We start from the raw sequence: 22,776 nt of genomic DNA on the forward strand, positions 1-22,776 counted from the left end.
TTTATAATCAAGGAAGCTGAGGCCTGGAAAAATGTAATGAGTTGTCCAAGGTCACAGAAGTGGTAAGTGTGAGAAACAAGATCTTCTTCAGTTCTTCACAGAATTTCTCTACTACTTCATCTACTCCCATAGATTCTGGCACATAAGCTACAATTACGTTCATGGTGCTCTTTTATCATGGTTGGTTGTTGTCATTCATTCTCAAAGACACCTATGTTAGAATCAAGTTACAGTGTGTTTGATTATGACTGATTAGACCAATATGAGCTTGGAATGTCCTACCACAAGTCAGATACAAGTAGTCCATGTGAACATTTTGGGTGAATTATCTAAATTTGCACATCTTCTGTTTCTTTTGAAGTGGCTTTGCATATAGAGTATAGCACTTTTTTTGATAGTGCTTGCTGCCCAAGAACTGGAGAAATGATGGGAGCAGAATGGAGGTCTGTATACAATGTTCATTGACCTGACCAAGGTCTTTGATAGCATTAGTCATGAAGGCATCTGGAAAATTATGTCAAAATTTGGTTGCGCAAAGAAGATCATCACTATTGTATGTCAATTTCATGATGGCATGCTTGTCTGGGTTCTGGATAATGGCTGATGCTCTTGTGCTTTCCCAGTCATCAATGGAGTGAAACAGGGCTGTGTCCTTGCTCCCATGCTTTTTAGCATGACGTTTTCAGCAATGTTGTCAAATGCCTTCAGTGAGGATGAAGAAAGCATTAAGGTCAGCTACCATAATGACAATAAGTTATTCAATTTGAAAACATTACATGTTTAAAGTGGAGGGAGTGTTGACGCATGATTTTTTGTTTGCATATGATTGTTCACTCAGTGTAGCCTCTGAAGCTGAGATGAAACAAAGTATGGGTCAATTCTCTGCTCCTGCTAATTTTGGCCCAACAGTTAGCTCTTTTATCATATGCTTAATATGAATGCACTGAGATAACTGAGTGATCTGTTGCCATTGGCCTCATGATTAAACCAACTTTGCCAATTTCTTTATGTGCCTCTTCAAGGAATACCTATGAATCATCCTTTCACTTAGTCATAGCATTTTTTTGTGTGTGTATTCTGGTTTAATTTATAACAATTATGTCAATATTATTAGGATTCATTTCCTCCAGTATTGTAAAGAACCCACAGTTAAATTAACGTTCACAGACTATCTAAAAATATATTATTTCAATTTTTTATGGGTTGCCTTGCCACAGAATTCACCATTTTGTGGCTAGCCTATTGGCAAGAGCCTCTCTCCTAAATTGATCTGTGGAAAACAGACAAAATTTGTTGCTAGGATACCATTTGAAACTGTTCCAGCTATAAAGATACTGGTTACCTCTAAATATGCAGAAGCACTATGCATTCTTTATGCACACAGACAATTAAAATTGTAAATAAATATAGGGAGAAAGGAGCATAAGCAAAAGATATCCAAATGGACACTCAATAATACTATCTTAAATAATTAATTAATGGGTCACAGAAAGTCACTAAACTATGCATACTATTTGACCTAGCAATACCACCATGTAATAGAGGTTCACAGTTAAAAGAGTATATGATCTTCTTTTCTGTCTTTCTTTTACATTGAAAGGCTTGCGTTTGTTAAATTCATGATAAAAATAAATTTATAAAAAATTTAGTGTATCATAGGACAAATTATAGAAATGATTGTATAAAAGACAATCGATAATGATGAAATAACATAACAAATCACTTGGACACAAATGAAGCATTCCTCAGAGAGGGAAACCATAGCTATGAAAGCACACATTAATGAAAGAGAGAAATAGAGGAGTAGTGTATTTGCTATTAAGAATTAGATAAACAGTAAATACAAAATAAATACAAAAATAGAGACATTAGGGGAAAGTAGGCTACTTGACTCCCCCCCCAAAACCCTAAAAGCTATTTTTTAAAAAAAACTTACAAAACTAATAAACCTTTAGCCAATCTGATTTTTAGGAAGGGAGGGAAATAAAGTTAACAAAATAAAAAAAAAACCAAGATAAAATTATAACAGGAAAGATGCAAAAAGAGTGATATAAGATTACTATAGAATGATATGCCAGCAAAATGAAGAATTTAGAGAAGTAGAGGATTACCCAAAAAATATAAAAACCCAAGTTTGTAGAACATCAAATAGAGATCTTAATCCAATTTCAGAAATCAAAATTAAAATAATTACACTTGTACCTTCTTGCATTTTTTCAGTAACTATTTGGGTAATCTGTAGCTTTGATTCCTCAGAGATTGTGGTGTTCTGTGATTTGTAGACTATTGGTGTTAATAAGATATAAGGGAGCAGTTTAGGATCATCAATTGAAAACATTGAAAGGGTCAAATGATCATTATGCTAAGAAATATCTAACACCTTTATAGATAGAATTTTAAAACCTTCCTAAAGAAATAAAAAGTAGCTCATAAATGATTAGAGAGATATCAAGTGCTTAACGCCCTGCAGAGCCAGCATAATAAAAATAATAATATCACCTAAATTAATTTATAGATTCATTACTTTACCAATCAAACTACCAAGAAAATACATTACAGAGATAGGCAAAATAATAAGAAAATTCACTGGATGAACAAAATAACTAGATTTTCATTAGAAAAAATAAATAAAGTGGGAATGAAGAGAAAATTGCATTTCCAAAGAGCAAATTATATTATAAGGCAGTAATAATCAAACTTATTTGGTATTGGTTAAAAGTGTAAAAATAGATTAGTGAAACAGATTAGACAAGAAAGAATCAGAAATAGCTACACTCAATAACACAGTGCTTGTTTAAACTCAGAAACATAAGAAAAACTAGGTAAGAACTCTGTATTTGACAAGAATTATTAGGAAAACTCTGAGATCATTTGACATAATTAGATTTAAACCCATAGCTTACATACTATGTCACAATAAACTCAAAATGGATATGTAATTTGGATATTACAAGACAGACTATAAAAAAGAAGAAAACCAAATCAGATACTTTTGACAGCTATGATTACAAAGTGAATTCTTAAGCAAACAAGGCATAGAGACCAGACACAAAAAGTAAAATAAATCATTTCAATTACATGAAATTGAAAAGTTCTTGCAGTAATAAAAAAAATGTAAAGTAGGACAAGAAAAGAAGTCAGATAAGAAAAACACCTTTGTCTCATATGCCTTACAGACAGTTCTCAAAAGGATAATTTCAAACTATTAACAATCACACTAAAGAGTGCTCCATATCACTAAAAATAAGAGAAATGGAGATTAAAACAACTCTGAAGTTTACTTCACATCTAGCAACCTGATAAAGATAACCCTAGATGGGACTAATCAGTGTTGAAGGGACTGTGGAAACTCTGGCACAAAAATGCACTACCTGATTAAGCTGTGAAATGATCCAACAATTCTAGAAAGTAATTTTATATTACATAAATAAAATGACTGAAAAGTTTATATCCTTTAACAGAATTATACTGCTAGGTATATAGTCCCATGAGGTCAACTTTTAATTTTTTTCTTAAATATTGTCTTTCCCCCAATTACATGTAAGAACAATTTTTCAGTTTTTAAATAATTTTGAGTTCTAAATTCTCTTTGAAATAGAATATACAAATACAGTCATGTAAAATGTATTTTCATATTAGTGGAATTTTCATATTAGTTGTGAAATAAAAAACAATGAACAGACTAAAAACCAAACCAACAAACAGGAAAAATAAAACCTAACAAACTATGCTTAGATCTGCATTCAGATTCCATCAGTTCTTTCTTTGGAAGTGTGTTATATTTCTCTAAACAAGTCCTTCTAAATTCTCATGGATCCCTGTATTACTGAGAATAGTTAAGTCATTTGCATTTGCTCCTCATACAATATTTCTGCTACTGTGTGCAATGTTCTTCTGGTTCTGTTCATTTCACTTTGCATTAGTTAATGTAAGTCTTTCCAGATTTTTCTGAGACCATTCTTCTCATCCTTTCTTATGGAACAATGTATTCCATCAAAATCATATACCCAACAGCTATTCCCTTATTGATGAGTATGCCCTCAATGTCCAAATTATTTTTACCATAAAACTTTGCAAAAATATTTTTGTACATAGAGGTCCTTTTCCTTTTTGATCTCTTTGGGATACAGACCTAGAAGTGCTGTTGCTGGGTCAAAGAGTATGCAGAGTTTCATAGCCCTTTGGGCTCCGAAATGGTTGGATAAGTTCACAACTTCACCAAGTTAGTGTCCCAATTTTCTCAAATCCCCTTCAATATTTATCATTTTTTTTGGTCATGTTAATATGATAAGTGTGGAGTGAAACAACTTAGAGTTGTTTTAATTTGCATTTCTCTAATCAATAGTGATTTAGAATATTTTTCAGATGCATATGAATAACTGATTACTTAATTTGAAAACTGCCTTTTCATATCCTTTGGCCATTTATCAATTGCAGAATGACTTGTAATCTTATAAATTTGATTCAATTTTCCATATATTTGAGAAATGAGACCTTCATGTACTATAAAATTTTTTTCCCAGTTATTATTAGTGTATTTGACTTGTTTCGCTCCATTTATCCCACTCTCTCCTTTCATCCCATCTGTTCTCAGAAGTGTTTTGTTTCTGACTACTACTTCTCCCAATCTGCCCTCCCTTCTATCAGTGACCCCCTTCTTTTATCCCCTTCTCTTCCTAATTTTTTTTGTGGTAAAATAGATTTCTATACCCAGTTAAGAGTGTGGTATTCCCTCTTTGAACCATTTTGATGAAAGTTTCAACTCCTCCCTCTTACCCCATCACCTCTCCCATTTCCCCTTCATTGTAAAACCTTTTCTACACCTCTTTTATGTGAGATAATTTACCTCATTCTACTTCTCCCTTCCCATTTTCCCCAGTGCATTCTTCTTTTTCACCTATTAATTTAATTTTTTAAAATATTAAGCCATCATATTCAACTCATATTCATGCTCTCTCTCTATGTATACTCCTTCTAACTGCCCTGATAATGAGAAAGTTCTTAGGAGTTACAAGTATCATGTAGGAATATTAACAGCTTGACCTATTAAATCTCTTATTGTTTCTCTTTTCATGTTCACCTTTTTATGCAACTCTCAAGTCTTATAGTTGAAAATCAAATTTTCCAATCAGCTCTAGCCTTTTAATCAGGAATGCTTCAAAGTCTTCTGTTTCATTGAACATCCATTTTCCCCTTGCAGGATTATACTCTGGGTAGATGATTCTTGGTTGTAATGCTAGCTCTTTTGCCCTCTAGACTATCATATTCCAAGCCCATCAGTCCTTTAATTAAGAAGCTGCTAAATCTTGTGTTATCCTGACTGTGGCTCCATGACATTTGAGTTGTTTCTTTCTGGCTGCTTACAATATTTTCTCCTTGATGTGGGAGGTCTGGAATTTGGATATAATCTTCCTGAAAGTTTTCATTTGGGGATCTCTTTCAGGAAATGATCAATGGATTGTTTCAATTTCTATTTTGCTCTTTAGTTCTAGAATCTCAGGGCAATTTTCCCTGATAATTTCTTGAAAGATGATGTCTAGACTATTTTTTTATCATGGCTTTTAGGTACTCCAATAATTCTTAAATTATGTCTGCTTGATCTATTTTCCAGTTGTTTTTCCAATGATATATTTCACATTTTCTTCTATTTTTTCATTTTTTTCATTTTCTTCTATTGTTTCTTGATGTTCCATGCAATCACCAGCTTTCACTTGTCCAGTTCTAATTTGGGGGTAATTATTTTCTTCAGTAAGTTTTTGTCCTTCATTTTCCATTTTTCCAATTTTGCTTTTTAAGGAGTTGTTTTCTTCAGTGACTTTTTGAATCTTTTTTCCCCTGTTTGGCCAATTCTACTTTTTAAGGTAATATTTTCTTCAGTATTTTTTGTGCCTCTTTTATGAAGCCATTGATTCTGTTTTATTTTTATTTATTTTATAATTAATTTATTTTTAGTTTTCAACATTCACTTCTATAAGATTTTGAGTTTTAGATTTTTTCTCCCTCTGCCTCTCCTCCCCCTTCCCCAAGATGACATGCCATCTGGTATAGGCTCTACTCATACACTCACATTAAACATATTTTCACACTAGTCATGATGTAAAGAAGAATTAGAACTAATGGGAGGAACCATTAGAAAGAAGAAACAAAGCCATAAGAGAAAAAGAAAGAGAATAATATACTTCCATCTGTATTCAGATTCCTAAGTTCTTTTTCTGGACATGGATAACATTTTCCCCATGAGTTTTTTGGAGTTGTCTTAGACACTTGCATTGCTGAGAAGAGATAAATCTTTCAAAGTTAGTCATTACACAGTGTGGCTGTTGCTGTGTATAATGTTCTCCTGGTTCTACTCACTTCACTCAACATCAGTTCATATAAATCTTTCCTGGTTTTTCTGAAGTCTACCTGCTCATTACTTCTTATAGCACAATAGTTTTCCATTACATTCATATAACACAACTTGTTCAGCCATTCCCCGCATTTGATGGGCATCCCCTCAGTTTCTAATTCTTGGCCACCACAAAAAAGAGTTGCTATAAATATTTTTGTACATGTGGGTCCTTTTCCCATTTTTATGATCTCTTTAGGATACAGACCTGGAAGTGGTATTGCTGGGACAAAGGGTATGTATAGTTTTATAGCTCTTTGAGCAGAGTTCCAAATTGTTCTCCAAAATGGATGTATCATTTCACAACTCCACCAACAATATATTAATTTTTCAATTTTTCCATATTTTCTCCAACTTTTATTATTTTCCTGTTTTGTTATATTAGCCAATCTGAGAGATGTGAAGTGGTACCTCAGAATTGCTTTGGTTTGCATTTCTCTAATCAATAGTGATTTAGAGCATTTTTTCATATGATTATAGATAGCTTTAATTTCTTCTTCTGAAAGCTGCCTGTTCATGTCCTTTGACCACTTATAAATTGAGGAATGACTTGTATTCTTATAAATTTGGCTTAGTTCTCAATAGATTTTGGAAATGAGGCCTTTATCAGATACACTGACTGCAAAAATTATTTCCAAATTTTCTACTTTCCTTCTAATCTTGGTTGTGTTGGTTTTGTGCCAACATTTTTCAATTTAATGTAATCAAAATCATCCATTTTGCATTTTGTAATCTCTCTCTTTTTTGGTCATAAATGCTTCCCTTCTCCAAAGATCTGACAGGTAAATTATTTCTTACTCTCCTTATAGTATCAGTCTTTATATCTAAATTGTATACCTATTTTGACTTTATCTTGATAGAATGTGTAAGATATTGGTTTATGTCTAGTTTCTTCCATACTATTTTCCAGTTTTTTACAGAAGTTTTTGTTGAATGGTGAATTTTTTTTGTACTTCAGGATTGATGTTTTAATGGGAACAAATGGGTTAGGAAAGGTCTGGAAAAGGAGGTATCTCCTGGTGTGATGTGCAAAGTATTGTACAGGCCTGGATAAATCACTATGATGGGGAGCCAAAAGGTGATGGGGGTATGATGAGGCCATTAGGAAGAAGGACAACAGAAAAGAAACATGGGATCAGGTCTCACCAAGACAGACTTTTCTGGCAGCTACAGTTTTTCCCTGACCCAGGACTGATTACAATTGTCATTGAATCAGTAATACAAATGAGGCAATAGAGACAATGAAAAGCTGTGTGCTTTTGTTCAACATGACTCAATAAATCAGTGAGTGAGTCAACATTAGACTTCAGATAGCTGCACTTAGTCTTTAACAAATTGTGTTTCCCCTATACAAAATCAATTCAGTGTCCCCTGACAGACTGAGTTCAGACTGGGCTTGTTATCATCTTTTTCTAGGTCTACCACTTCCTCCATGATCTTGGAAAAATCAGTTGACCTCCTTTTCTCTATCTGTAAAATGCTACAATGATCCCTGTGCTCTTGCTTACTTATAAGGCCAGTTACTTGTGATTACACAATCTTAGAATCATAAAATACTGAAATTGTGAGGAATCTTTGACATCACTTAATTCATCTCCTTCCTGATTGATAAAAAGGTGAAGCCCAGAAAGGTTGAATGAATTGTCCAAAGTTACACAATCACAGAACTGGGACTGAAACAGGGGTCCCATGATTCCAAATTCAATGCTCCAATGTGATGGCATTTATAAAAACTGATTTGCTGGAGAAAAAAATGTGATTAAAAATTGATGTCATAATTACTAGGGTAAATTAGGAATTCTTTTCTCTAGATATATTGTCAGAAAAAAAATGGAAGAACCTTTAACCTTTCCCCCAACTTATTTTTAAGTTTTTTTATATTCACATTAGTTTATTTTTAGTTTTCAACATTCACTTCCACAAGATTTTGAGTTCCAAATTTTCTCTCCATCTTTCTTTTCCCCCACCCCAAGAGGGTGTGCATTCTGATTACCCCTTCCCCCTTTCTGCCCTCCGTTCTATCACTCCTCCCCCTTTCTTTTATTACTTTCTGTTCTGTCCTGAAGGGCATGATAGATTTCTTAAATAGTAAATTCTTATCCCAGAAGCTGTTATTTTATTCTGGTTAACTGTGTATTTCTAGGTATTTATTAGATGCTAAATTTTTGCAGTATAGCTAGGGTAGTGTAGTACGTACAGCACAGGGTTAGGAATCATGAAGACTCATCTTTCTGGGTTCAAATTGGGCCTCAGACATTCACTAGCTATGTGACCTTGGGTAGGTCACTTAACCCTGGTTCTCAGTTTTCTTACCTATAAAATGAGCCAGAGATGGGAATGGCAAACTGCTAGAGTATGTTGGCCAGGAAAACCCCAAATGGGCTCATGAAGAGTTGGACATAATTGAAATGAGTATACTGAATAAAATTTTTGAAATTTTTAGCAATGTGTCAATGAACTCATGAAGAGTTGGACGTAACTGAAATGACTAAACTGAACAGAGTTTTTGCAATTTTCAGTAATGTGTCAATTTCTATTACTTCATTACATAATTTTCATCATTAAGTTTAGGATACTTAAGAATAACCTTTCTGTAATTTCTGGCGGCAATGAAATGATCCTGAATGCTATCATAAATGCTTCCTTTTTGAGAAACAAATCCAAATTACTTGATCAGTTTTCTGATACTTCTTCATTGACATATTATTGAATTCATATAGATGTTACTCATGTCTTTTAATTCCATGTCACTCATGTCTTTTAGTTCCAGTTTTAGATATTAGCAGTTTCATAGGCTCCATCTAGAGAGAAACCAATTTTGATTATGTTTGACAAATCCAGTGGTATACACCTGCTGTCAGCTTTTACTATTGCATTAAATAGTGGAGTTTGTTTGTTCTAGAAGTATTTCTGTTAAATTTTAACCTGTTTATTATATCCTCTGAGAACATCTATCAATCTTCTTCCTCTTTTTTGGCAAGGAAGTGTTAATCTTTTCATATTTGTTTTGGAATGATGAGTTTTATACTTTGTTAATATTTTGTAGGTTTTTGTTGGAATATTTTCTAGATATATTTTCACCCCTCTTACCATGCTAAAACTATGTATTAAAATTTCCAAGGGGTATGTGTTGAATACTCTGACTATGTTGTTCCTATTAAACTTTAGCTATAGGATATCAGTCAGACCCTCAACATACTCAACCTCAACATACTGAGTTTTCTCCTTTAATACCGCTGTGCTTGATGCATCTCATCTGGAGAAAACCAAGGAATCTGTAATTGATCTTTTGCCTTTGGGGCAATTTGACCTTCACTTTCAAGCTCAAAGGCCTATCTTTCCTTACAGCAGTGAATAATTTTATACTTATCAAATCAAATTAATATTTTGATGCAACTGGAGAATATTTCCACAAAATAAGGTAGCTATTTAATGTGCTTTTCAGTTGGGCTAATTTGTACTTTTAATTATTAATAAAACATTTGTTTTGGTATGAAAACTACACTTGATAGTCGCACTTTAGGAGCCATGGTAATGAACATTGTATAAGGAGAATACAACCAATTTAAGCTACTTTCCTGAGGCAGATACCAGATGTATAAGAGAGCTGGTCTCAGAGCCAAGAAGACTAGGTTGTGGTTCCACCTATGACACATATGGCTGCCTGGTATCACTTAACCACTCAGTACTCCAGGCATCTCTAAGACTGTAATTGCAGAGAAAGTGCTGTTTCCTCATTTAGGAACTTCCTTCTACTAGAAAAGAAAGAAAGAAGGAAGGAAGGAAGGAAGGAAGGAAGGAAGGAAGGAAGGAAGGAAGGAAGGAAGAAAGAAAGAAAGAAAGAAAGAAAGAAAGAAAGAAAGAAAGAAAGAAAGAAAGAAAGAAAAAAAGAAAGAAAGAAAGAAAGAAAGAAAGAAAGAAAAAGAAAGAAAGAAAGATGGAAGGAAAGAAGGAAGAAACAAAGAAAAAAGAAAGAAAGGAAAGAAAGAAAGAAAGATGGAAGGAAAGAAGGAGGCTCAGGAGGAGAAAGGGAGGCTGGTGACCTCCATTTAAAGGGACAGCTGAGCTCAGATATCTCCTCATTACCTGCTTGGCTGCACTTGGGACTTCTTTGACTTCTTTCTCCACCTTACTCTTTAACCTCCTTTGTTATATTATAAACTTCTAGAAGGAAGACTATTTCACAGGCCTGGCATACTTTGTTGTTGCTGTTAAGCTGTTTTAGTTGTGTCTGACTCTTTGTGACCCCATTTGGGGTTTTCTTGGCAAAGATATTGGAGTTGTTTGCCATTTCCTTCTCCAGCTCATTTTACAGATGAAGAGACTGAGACAAACAACGTTAAGTGACTTGTCCAGGGTCATACAGCTAGTAAGTGTCTGAGGTCACATTTGATTTTAAGAAGATAAGTCTTCCGGACTCTAAACCCACTACACCACCAGGCACACAGAAGGCACTTAACAAATGTTTATTGACTGACTAAAGACTTTGGTATTGATCCAAAAATTGTAAACCTTAGCTCAAATAGAAAAAAATCCAACACTGAAATTAAATTTATATATAATTTTTATATTATGTTAAGCATTTTCTAAGTTATAAAATATTTAATCAAAATGTTATTTATATTCCACAAATTTCTAAAATAAAGAAATTTAATGTGAAGTCTTGCAGATAATAGTAAGCATATAAGGTCTTATTGGATATTCCTTTTTAACTATTATGGAATGTCTCATATAACATAGTTTAATTATTTAATAGTTAATTTTATAATTATTTAGAGTTTTTAAAATTATAGGTAGAATTATATAATATCTAGAATTATATATCTGTGTATGTATATATACATGTAATTTTGTGATGTAAATTGTATATATATACATATATATTTTGTGATGTAAATTGTATATATACATATATGTATCCATGTATACAAGTATATACATATATACATATAATACGTATATTGTATGCATATATGTATATATACATATATATTTTGTGATGTAAATTGTATATATACATATATGTATCCATGTATACAAGTATATACATATATACATATAATACGTATATTGTATGCATATATGTATATATACATATAACTTTGTGATGTAAGTTGGACCATTTTTAGGCACAAGTTATCATTGTAGTTATTTTAAGCATTTAATGACTAAATCTAAAAAGATATTATGACTGTATATTGAATTACCCTTGTAATTCACCTTTCTTGTTGTTGATTTCTATTTTTTTCCCTATTTGTTCTTCTGGCTTTTTTTTCTTGTTTTTTTCTACCTTTTTGCTCCTACCCAGAACCTTCAAAGTTAGGGTCAAGTAAAAAACAAAACAAAACAACTCTTATGTGGTTTGTTCTCAATTAAATTCTAAAAGCTTAAAGTATTGGAAAAGGGTTTTACCTGCCCACTAGCAGCTTTCCTTCCAACTTCCTTTGCTCAGCACACAAGACTTTTTGAGGTCCCAAAACCTCAGCTACTTAGAGTTCATGCTTCTGATGCTGAGTCTCTACAAAAAAATTTTTTATTTCCCTTGCTATTTTGAAATAGGAGGGAAAAAATTTGGCTTTTTCTTCCAGTAGGTATAAAATCACTCCCTCTCAAGTCCTTTCCTTTTTAAGACTACATCCAATAAAATGGTTCTTCTTAGACATTATAGAGTCCGGAAACTCCCAGATAGTACAGTAGAGAACACAAAACTGTTTTCAATTAGTTTGGGTGAGAGAAAAAAATCAAATCATTTTTTATTTTAACCTGAGTAAGTGCTCTTCCAGCCTCAAACAATCAGGGATGACTGGATTTTCCAAATTGCTAGAGGCGCTATTTTATAGCCCACTATACCTAGAAATCTCTACTCATTCTTCATATTAGAAACTGAATATTAATATGTTTAAAAAACAGTATTTGCATAGGAAAAAGATAGGATGAAGTAGTCTTTGTGGTTTCTACTTGTAAAATTGCAATGGAGCCAACTTCTTCTGTGAACTTAATGTTTCTCCATGCATAAGGAAGGGTTTCTGGTCAGTCCACAGGGAGCTCAGGCAATTTTTAAAACTCTTGCATCAGTTCTTTCCTGCTCAGAAGGTGATTAGTTTGTAGAATTCACAAACACCAAATCAGGAAAACATTAAGAAATAGGGAAGTCTTTGTGTTTAAGCCCCTCTTTCATCTGTAGCATGATCCCTCTCTGACTTGGCAGCAGCCACTTTAATTTGTTTTTGACTAATGACACAAGGGATCTTATCTTGAGGACTGGAGAAGCTGGCAGGGGGAGAGAGAAAAAAGCATAAACTGAGGACAAAGGAATAATCACATGTAAATAAAGGTGAAAGAGGGCACCTCTAGGAAATAGATATTTCTCATTTAGTGAAATTTTATGACTGATTGACCATGAGGCTTAGAATTGAAAGGGATCTAAGATGTCATCTAGTCTAACCCCCTTATTTTACATATAAGGAAACTGAGGCCCAGAAAGTTTAAATGACCTGCTTAAATTCCCTTAAGTAAGTACCAAATTCTTAGGTCTTCTTACAGCAACTTGAAAATCTTTCCATTGTTTCATTCTACATCCCAACACTCTCAGCCTGAGTTGGGGAACCTGCAACCTCGAGGCCGCAGATGGCCCTCTAGCTTCGTGGGTGGGACCTTTTGACTGAGTCTGTGTTTTATAGAACAAATCTTTTTATTATGAAGATTTGTTCTGTGAAGTTTGGATTCAGTCAAAGGACTGCACTTGAGGACCTAGACGGCCACATGTATCCTTGAGACCACAGGTTCCCCAATGCTGCTCTTACCTAAAAGAGCTCTCTAGAGCTAATATGAGTGGACTCCAGTATACCTGTAATAGGTACACACTAAAACATGACATTACAATAAAACCTCTATGTACATATCTGATCTACTATAGTTAAGAGATTTTGTATTTTGCTGAAAATTAAGCTGAAAATATTTTTACTTCATCCCTTTTTGCTGAAATTGTTTCTGCAAATTTTGTATTCCAGTCACTTATCCACAAAGATTTCTCCTCTCGGTGATGACTGGTGTGGGGAGGCAAAGGAAAGTCGGGCTGAAAGCTGGGCAGAAAGTTGGGCTGGTGGTCTATGGGGCACTGCAGTTCCCAGAGCTCTTGGACTCCTAGGCTTTCTCCGCCAGGATCTAATAGAAGGTAGTGGTCAATGTAGCAGCAGTGACTTGACATATGTAGCATATGCTGTCTTCTCCTCTTTCTTCCACAGGGTGCCTTCTACTTCAGCTACTCTGACATACATGATCTTTCTGGTGGATACTAAAAGTAGGAATACAGAATAGGTGGTGGGTGGAGAACAAAGACCTAGTCTTCTTAGTTTATCTTTGGTTCTGTCTCAAATTTATTTATGTACTAAACAGAAAGGATAAAGCAAATACTTAATCCTAAATTAGATAGTTATGTGTAGTAGAGAATTTTTATCTCTACCTAGATATAAGGCTAGAAAGTACTTAGTTTTAGCCTGGAGATACTCTGTCTGTCTTTTGTTTGACCAAAGGGCTGTTAGCTACTTTTATTATTATTTTATTTATAGCCACTATAGCAGATTGCAGCTGAGATGACCATTGGATGGCCCCAGAACATGAGCCTAGACATTGTAGCAGGAAGCAATGCTCAGCAGAGACTTCACCCCAAGAGTCACTAGCTACCACGAGATCAAGCAGAAACATGCTCAACTGAGACTATGTACCCAGCAATCACTATGAGATCAGTGAGCATAAATGGAACATCGTACCAACGGAGATACCTTAGCCAGTGGAGGAGCAGACCCAGTGAGAACTCACCAAACACAGCAGTAATACTTCAGGGCCAAGGGTCTGCCTTTCCCATCTGGGCACATGCCACTCATGTTCCCTTCTCATGCATAATCCCAATCTGTTCCCATTCTTTTCCCTGATGGTGTATAAATTTGTAATGAGAGTGTGCCCTAGATTTAGGGGGAGGAGAATATTCTATTGTGATTCTTCTTAATATGCTTTCATATTAAATGACTTTGAACTTAACTGTTCTTTAGCTAACTAGAGAAAAAGCAAACCTTGTATGGAAGTTACAGAATTTTTTAGCAGATCTTTTCCCATAGAGTCAGAATACCTAAATCCTGGATAATTATTCTGGGGCCCCAAGTATAAGAAAGGGACGTGGCAAATTCTATATTTCATCACCTGTTTTCCAGGACCAAGATTGTTCATTTTAATTACTCATAGTAATTATTATAATGTCATAATAATCATAAATATTGCTAATCATAATTACTGTTAGAGTTTTCATTGAAATTATTGTCGTTTTGTGTATTTTTATCCATATCACTGTTTTGAAGTTCTCTAATGCATTTATCAAGTTTTATATATTTAGCCTGTAAGCTCCATGGGGGTAAGTACTGTTTCTTATCTAACCTTTGTAGTTCCCTGAGTATTATACTCAATACACAGTAGGCATTTCATAACTAAAGAATTAGTAGTCCCATACCTCACTGCACAGAGGAAGAAACTGAGGCAGGAGAAGTTGAGTGAACTGCTCAAACTCAAACAAGCAGAAAGGAATTGTTCAGAAGGGAGTATGTTATAAATTGTAAATCATTATAGAAATGCAAACCATTATTAATTACTATGCACCTAACAATGAAAACAAAAAGAATACATGCTTTGAATTCAGAGCATTAAGTTTGCCATTAACTAAACATGAGTTTGTTTCATAATACATGGTAACATTTGTGAGGTGTGGGACACTTTAAAGGACCCCTTTTGTGCTATCTACTAGAAGTAATGTTCTAGTGGTTCCCTACAGGAGTGAAGGGAGTAAAAGGTCACTGTTGGGTGGGACATCAGAAGATCTCACTTCAAATTTTAGCTCTGCCTTTTGCTGACTGTATGGCTTTGGACCAGCCATTTCCCTTTTCTGGGCCTCGCTTTCCTCATCTCTTCAATTTTGGGATTGAACTAGATGACCTCTATGGACCCTTCCAACTATAAATCTAACTGTTTTAGCATTTAACAAAATAAAATGAAAGACCAGAGTTTGTCTGTCCCTCACCTTCCACTATCTTCCTATTTCCCAACTTAGATTTGGACTTCTTTCATCAAGTTTTCCATAAAGGGAAGAATTAAACTTCTCATAAAAAAAATGATTGACCCCATTTTTTTTCCAACAATGGAGGCTCATTTGCATATCTCTGATAGAAAACACTAATTTCATGAATAGGTCTATGTTCACCTATTTCTTTGAAGAGATATTTGTTACTGAGAGGACAAAGGTTTTGTTTACATGAAGTTCAAAACACCTACTTCATAACAGAAGATTGATATTCCAGAAAGAGAAGGAATGCCCAAAGCCTCTGCAATCACAAAGTTTAATTGTCAATCTTTGTAGTTGCTAATTTGGATTTCTTCTTATGTACTTTGCTGCTTTTTAAAAAAAATCTCAGAAACCATATTTGAATTTAGCCTACATTCTTTAAGTTTTCCTGAACCGACAATGAAGTTTTGAAAAAAAATTTAAGCCCTGCTAAAAGAGATGGAAGAAAAGGTTGTGGATTCTGACTCTGCTACAGAACAGTTTATATCAAACAGGTTCTTAGTTCTAGCAAGCAGGAGTGTGACGGCATCACCAAAAGGTCCTTCTGTGTCAGAGGTGTGAATTGCCTCCCCCCTTCATCCTTCATAGGCATGTGCCCTGACGACATGTATTTCCTTAATGTTTTCCCCTGATGGTTGATCCTTATACGTGTCCACTTTCTCCACTGGGGGTGTATGTATTTGTTTGTGTGTGTAAGTGGCTATATATATGTGTGTGTATTTGTGTGAGGATTTATGGTGAGGAGGGGCTGTAGAATGTTCTACTACAACTTTTCTTAATATACTATTTCATTAAATTATTTAAAATTTATTTTGTTTTCTAGCTATCTAGAATAAAGAAAAACACTTTTATTTGATGTGGGCCTTAGATATTGCACTCTCGTGCAATACTATTACTACTGGGTTACATAAGTATTTTTATGTTGTGAAAATGTAGTGATGTGTTTTGACATTTCCACATAAGGAGAAAACAGTGAAGTTCGATACCCTCAGGTTGTTGTCATCAGGTATTAATTAATATGGTTAATAAGACTTATCTTTCAAAAAGAGAATATAAAGATCTTGATAGAAAATTCCAGTAATGTATTTGGTCATATTTGGGGCAGACTTGGGCTGACTGAACCATCTTACCTCTGGGCAAGTTACCTGTATTTGCCTTTGAGTGCATTTTCAAAGACTTGTATGTTAAACATTTAAGAAGGTGTTACTAAAATTCCATAATTGGCACCAAGGATGCTATCTATCATCATTTCACATCTAGGGAAGTAAGTGTACCTTTAAAACTGATCTCAGTGGATTTAAGTATAGCACCCTCCCTTGACCAGCCCATTCCCACTTTCAATGGTTGGGCAGGTTCCCAGAGGGTATCTTTGATTACTACACTTCTCTGACTCTACATTTCCTCATAGTTCTAGGGGTAACTCTGAGGGGCTGAAGTATCTAATAATGTCACTCTTAAGCCCCTACTGTTGTGTGCCTTTCATGACTAGCCAATGCACTCAATTAGTTTTTAATAAAGGTATTTAGTAAGATAGTAGATATACAGAGAACCACTGGAATAAAACATCTCCCCCAAACAGGAGGTATACTTTCTTCTTATACATATAAAATCCTTGAGGAGAGAGAGTTCAAAGTTAAGATACAAAGATATTAAGGCATAGGAGTAATGAACATGTATGGTCAGGGTGTAAACACACCTCTCCTGGTTAATAAAAGTACTTTTTTGTGCCTATGGCTCACATTCTTTTCTGGTTCAAAGGGTCACACTCCTTGAAGCTATTTCCTTACTCAGTGCATATATTCTCATGTTTGTCTAGATCTGTGTTTGTCACTAGTTTGTCCCTCTCTACTTCTAGCTGCATGCATTGTCTCCTACTGGTCCTTTCTAATCTCTCTAATAAGTGGTCTTTGGGAAAGGCGATAGAGGAACAGTTGCTCTGGATTCACTTTCCCACACCTTAACTTATCCTTTGCTGCTCTCTGATACAAGAGCTGCCTCCTAAAGGTCTTCCTAAGCCTGTTATCCATCACTTAACTCTCTCACTGCTGAACTGAAATAGTGTTGAAATTTCTCTCTGTTTCAAATCTTCCAGAGACACTGTTGGTTTGGTTGGTTAGCCAATCCTGTTGTTCCCTTCTTGTCTTAATTAAAGAGGAGATCACATCTGACAAAAGGGTCATAAAAAAAGCAAGCAACCAACAACTTTAATCTAGTCTGGTGACTGTTGAGATGGGAATCTTGAATCACTTCTCTTACACAGGGAAAAATAATGTAAAAGGTATCCAAAAGAAACTTTGAAAGGAGATAGCCAAGGTCATATGTCAGGAAAGAAGAAACAGGAGAGCAGGACAAAGAAATCAAGAATTGAGATGAACAATATCTTAAAGCTTTTTTTTTTAAACATACTGTTTCTCTTCCTTACAGATGAAGAAAGCAAGATCTTTTAAAATATCTTGTCTAGAGTTCTTTCTACTATAATCTTTTATGACATCTTAGACTTTAGAAAGAAAAATACTTCATTTCCTCCAAATAGTCAATGAGATAAAACAATGTGAGAAAAAGCTGAAGATTTCATGGTGAGGAATGAGTATAAAGAAAGAGACCACCATCAGTAGATGCTATATAGAATAAACAACCACAGAATGAGGAAGGAAAACATTTCAGTGGGGAACCCCAGCCTCACCAAAGGCCACCCATGAGAGGTGATTGGAGTAAATGATAAGAGAATAGAGAGAAATCTTCTTATTATTTTCTAGGAATTGTTGTAGAAAAAAAACAACTAGCAGAATAAGCCTTGTGAATGAAAGGAAAAAAATATGGAGCTCAAATATACCACCCTCTTCTCACCTGAATTTCAAAATAATATGAAGTCAAAATATTGTTGATTCCAGGATCACAGACACTCTGGGTGACCACCCATTCGGAAGACCTCAGGATGATAGAGAATCCTGGGGTTAAAACTATTCACAAGGGTTCAGGAGACTTCAGTTTGTTTTGGGGTTTCAGTGGCCTTGAGGAAGGAAGGAATGTTCGCTTAAGTTTGGGAATGTCAGGCAGAGAGACAAGAGTGAACAGAGAGAGAAAGAAGACAGATGCTTAACAGTTATTGGAGGTGAGACCGGGAAGAACTGGCAGTTGAAACAGCTGGGGAGAGCGAATTCCAGTCAGCAACAACATTCTTCACATTGTTTTTCCCAGAATTTAAATCTTTATAACTATTTTTGGAAACCATCTCACGAAAGCTGAGAGGGTATTTGCATGTTTACCTACATTTTAAAATTTTAGTTGATTTAATTTAATTGCTAATAAATTACATGGCAATTAATTGCTATTTTGCCTAAGACTGAGAGAGAAGAAACTTTTCCATCAGATATTTTCCTAGTGTTTTTTTCGTCTGAGCCAAATAGTGAGGAAGTTTCTGCAAACTGGGTATGTTTTGAGAGTATTCCAGAACATTCCAATTAGATTATCTTTGAATTCAGAGAAAATTACTAAGGAGATGGGCCAGTAGGGGACAAAGGTAGTTGGTGTGGTTGTCCTTGAGTGTACTTAAAAGGCCAAGAATTTTATAATTAGAATAAAAGCAATTTCACTCCTGGCTTGGCTTGGTTATGCATTAGCTCACTCTTGCACATGATTGGATCTATGGCTGGAAAGTCTTGCAAATTCCTTCATCCTTTATCTACCCTGTCCATGTGAGATGGTTTGTGTGACCATTATCCAAAAGACTCTAGGCTCCCACCATATCTGCAGAGCTCTCGGTACAGGATAATAATTTTAAGAAGTATTTGTAGTCCATTAGGCCATGAAGACTTGGTTCTAAAGCAGCATGATAAGATTTAAAAAATTGTGAATTTGTAAATAGAGGATCTAGTTTTAAATCCATCCTTTATCACTTACTAACTATGTAAAATGAGAAAATGGCAATTTTTCTGGGTCTCTTTTCCATCTTTTGCCACCCTATAAAATAAGAAGGCATCATTAGATATTTGTTAAGGTCTCTTTCATTTCTAAATGAATGGCCAAATGGTTTAGGAACTCAGAGCAAAAGACAGTCAAGGACTGAGATGTTTTAAAGGATTTTCTATGACCCATTACACTAGAATATACACTAAAAAGAAATCAGTTTATTAGGCAGCTCTTACACCAGGAAGGATATGTTTGTTAAAATAAATCAGCATTTTTTACTACTGGCCGTGCATCATTTTTTCTCTCATCTTTAAGAAAAAATTAAGTGGTGATTTTCCAGATTGTTTTCCATTTAAGATAGAATCAATTGTATTTAAATATTGGGTTTTTTTTAAAAGGAACTTTTCTCCCACTGACTTGTATTTTTTAAATTATTAATCTCTTTAGCTTGCAGCGTCTGAAGGAACTAAGTCAAAGTTACTTGAGCAAGTGTCCTGGCTAGAGGAACAACTAGAGGCAGCTGACAATAGAGAAGCAAGGGGAGAAACATGCGAAAAAATTATGCATGCCAAAAATCAGGTATGTAGCAAGACAACTCATCTGTTCTGCCCCAACAATGCTCAAATACCCTCATCATGAATAAAATCTCTATCCAGCTAGTAGCTAGAAGAAAAAGGAGATCTCTGCTGAGTTCTTTCTTTCAGAGGCACAAATTAGAATTTAAGGTCATAATTGAAAAAATTAACAAAAGTTTAATTTCTTCTTAAGGTATTATATCCTCTGTTAAAAATCACATAAAAGTTCAAAAGTCACTTAAAAATCTTATTTGTCCTGCAGCCAGTAGTAATTAAATTCTTTGTATTCTGTAACTGTCTTGAATGGGATACCATTTTCCTTAGTATGCAAGATTGAAAAGTTCTTTTTATGTAATAAAACTCCAAAAAATTGGAATTAAGGAGTCTATTTGAAAAGTGAGTCCATCTTTGATCTCTCTGCTAATTTATGTGAATGGATCATTTTGTTTTTGTTGAACCAAAAAGCTTGTTTCTTCATTTCATTATCTGTAAGAAATGAAAACCAGAAGCAATTATATATTAGCCCCGATTTCTTTCAATTGATTTTTTTCAAATGATCACACACTTACATATGATGATGATAATGATGGTGCCAAGGATGCTGCAGGAGACAGTTTTTTATAATGATAGTTTCTTAAAATGATGGTTCACATGATAGTATTTCTAGCATAGATAATCCTATCATTCATAAGCTCACAAGGTCTGTTCTTTTTTCATAACCAACATTCAATGTTATGTATGATATTATGTACCTGACAGTAATTGAGGTGCACCAAACACATGTCAAAAGTGTGTGTGCTAGCAGATTAATAAGTGGTTCTCCGAAAATATTTTCCACATGACACATGTTTAATATGCATAGTTAGCATTTTCTCCATTGCTTTCTCACGTCTAGACAGTCAACAGAACAATAAATCAAGTCGATATTTTTTTTAATCATTTTCTGATTTCTGAGGCATGAATATTCACACTGAAATTTTAAGTCAGCTTTCATCAGATTTGAGTTCATTCTAGTGCATCCTTGATATAAAGATTTATGTTTTGAACTTTAAAACAAAACCCGAAACAAGGAGGAATGTGTATTTCATTAAATGTTGAAACACAGGTCCCTGCTTCTGACTTTGTTCCAAAATATTCCTTACTCTCTTTTCCCAAATCTATTCATCAATGAGCAAGCACATCAGTAGCCAAATTGAATTCAGGGATAAAATGCTGAGGCATGGTACATTCACAGCAAGTTTGAAATTTAGTTTGCCTTTTCATTCTATCTGATATTGCATAGTTAACTATTAAAAGACATAAAATAAGCCTACTCCCCCTTTGTTTTTCTTAGGTTCTTTTGAAAAATAAAATGTTGTAGTTTAAAATATATAATTTTTGAAATTTTCAGTGGCTATTTAATTTTTATTTTAGAAAGAATAATTATACTTTTTTGGGGTGGGGATAATCATGGGGTTTTTTTGCCTGTAAAATGACCTCATCATTTTTTTTTAACAATGAAGTGAAAAAGTTAAGCTATTAAAATTTGCCCCCCTTTTTAGTGCATAGAAAAATTACAAGCTGAAGTTAAAGCTTCACAGGAACAACTTGCCGCTCATGTAAGTTTTTCCTTTTCTTTCTTATTTTTCCTGTAATACTTATCTGTTCCTACATTTGAAACATGTAAAAAAAGTCATTTGCTTTCACAAATCATATATATTTTTAGTTACTTAAAACATTAAAAGAAATCCTTATGCAGGATGACTAAAAGTGAGCTATGGAACAAAAGAGGTTTTTCCTGCAGCATATTGAATTATTCTATCTTAAATTTTAAAAATATTTATAATAATATAAAAATTCAGAAAGTTGTTTTAGAGAAATAGAATTTAATTTTCAGTTATCACAAAATCTAAGTGACATATGTACAGGAAATCAGGGGTCAATGAACTTTTAATAAGTACCTAGAAACCAAGGGGAAGAAGAAAAAAGGTTAAAAGCTATGATTAGGGTGGAGTTAAATTGTGGAGTATTTTAGGACTGTCCCTCAAAAGGTCATTTCTATTTTCCTGACTTCAGGCAAATGAGTATTTAAACTCTCTAGAATATAGCTGTCTGATCTCTGGTTAATAGAGCAAGGATGTAACCTCAATAACCTTCCACAGTAGATTTTAATTAAGCCAACTTCCTTTCTTTTGATCAATTTTGGATATGACAAACTTGATTAGCATCCTTCCTCGTTTAGGGAAAAAAGTATAAATACTGGCAATATTAAGTATTGGCATAAAATAATTTCTTCAATATTTAAGCTATCCCTCCAATGCCTGTAATCTTTCTTCAAGAACCTAGTTTCCATAATTTTTATCATCCTATCTCTGTGCCTTCTCTGCCACCAAAAGGATCACTTCCTCACATACTATATCCATACATAAAACGGGGATAATGATATGCATGCTACCTGTGTTATATGACTGTCATGAGGATCAAATTAAATCATGTTTGTAAAGTGTTTTGCAACTCTGAAATGTATAAATGTCAGACATTAGCATATTTAAAATTATTTTGTTATTTCTTCCCACTGATGAAGATCTGCAGTGCTTTCTTGTGTCCTACTACATTCATGAAGTACTAATTTGAAAGACAGCATGGTGTAGTAAAAAAAAAAAGAACACTGGATTTGGATTTTAAAAGAACTAGATTTGAATCCTGGTCCTACTATGTTACTTTAGACCAATCCTTTAATGTCTCCAGGCTTCAGTTTCCTCATCCTTAAAATCAAGGAATCTGACTAAATTATTGCCAAGGTTTCTTTTAATATGAGA

At 34.2% G+C, this 22,776-nt stretch overlaps 1 protein-coding gene across 1 annotated transcript in view; it reads left to right on the forward strand.

The window, feature by feature from the left end:
- CCDC192 (coiled-coil domain containing 192) overlaps window positions 1-22,776 on the forward strand; it is a 352,874-nt gene that overhangs the window by 123,082 nt on the left and 207,016 nt on the right. The window contains exons 4-5 of the mRNA XM_072597419.1: window positions 19,851-19,982; window positions 21,520-21,576. Of these exons, the coding sequence (XP_072453520.1) occupies window positions 19,851-19,982; window positions 21,520-21,576 (189 nt within the window). The remainder of the gene's footprint in view (window positions 1-19,850; window positions 19,983-21,519; window positions 21,577-22,776) is intronic.

Source organism: Notamacropus eugenii, chromosome 3 (assembly GCF_028372415.1).
Source record: "Notamacropus eugenii isolate mMacEug1 chromosome 3, mMacEug1.pri_v2, whole genome shotgun sequence".
Lineage (NCBI taxonomy): Eukaryota > Metazoa > Chordata > Mammalia > Diprotodontia > Macropodidae > Notamacropus > Notamacropus eugenii.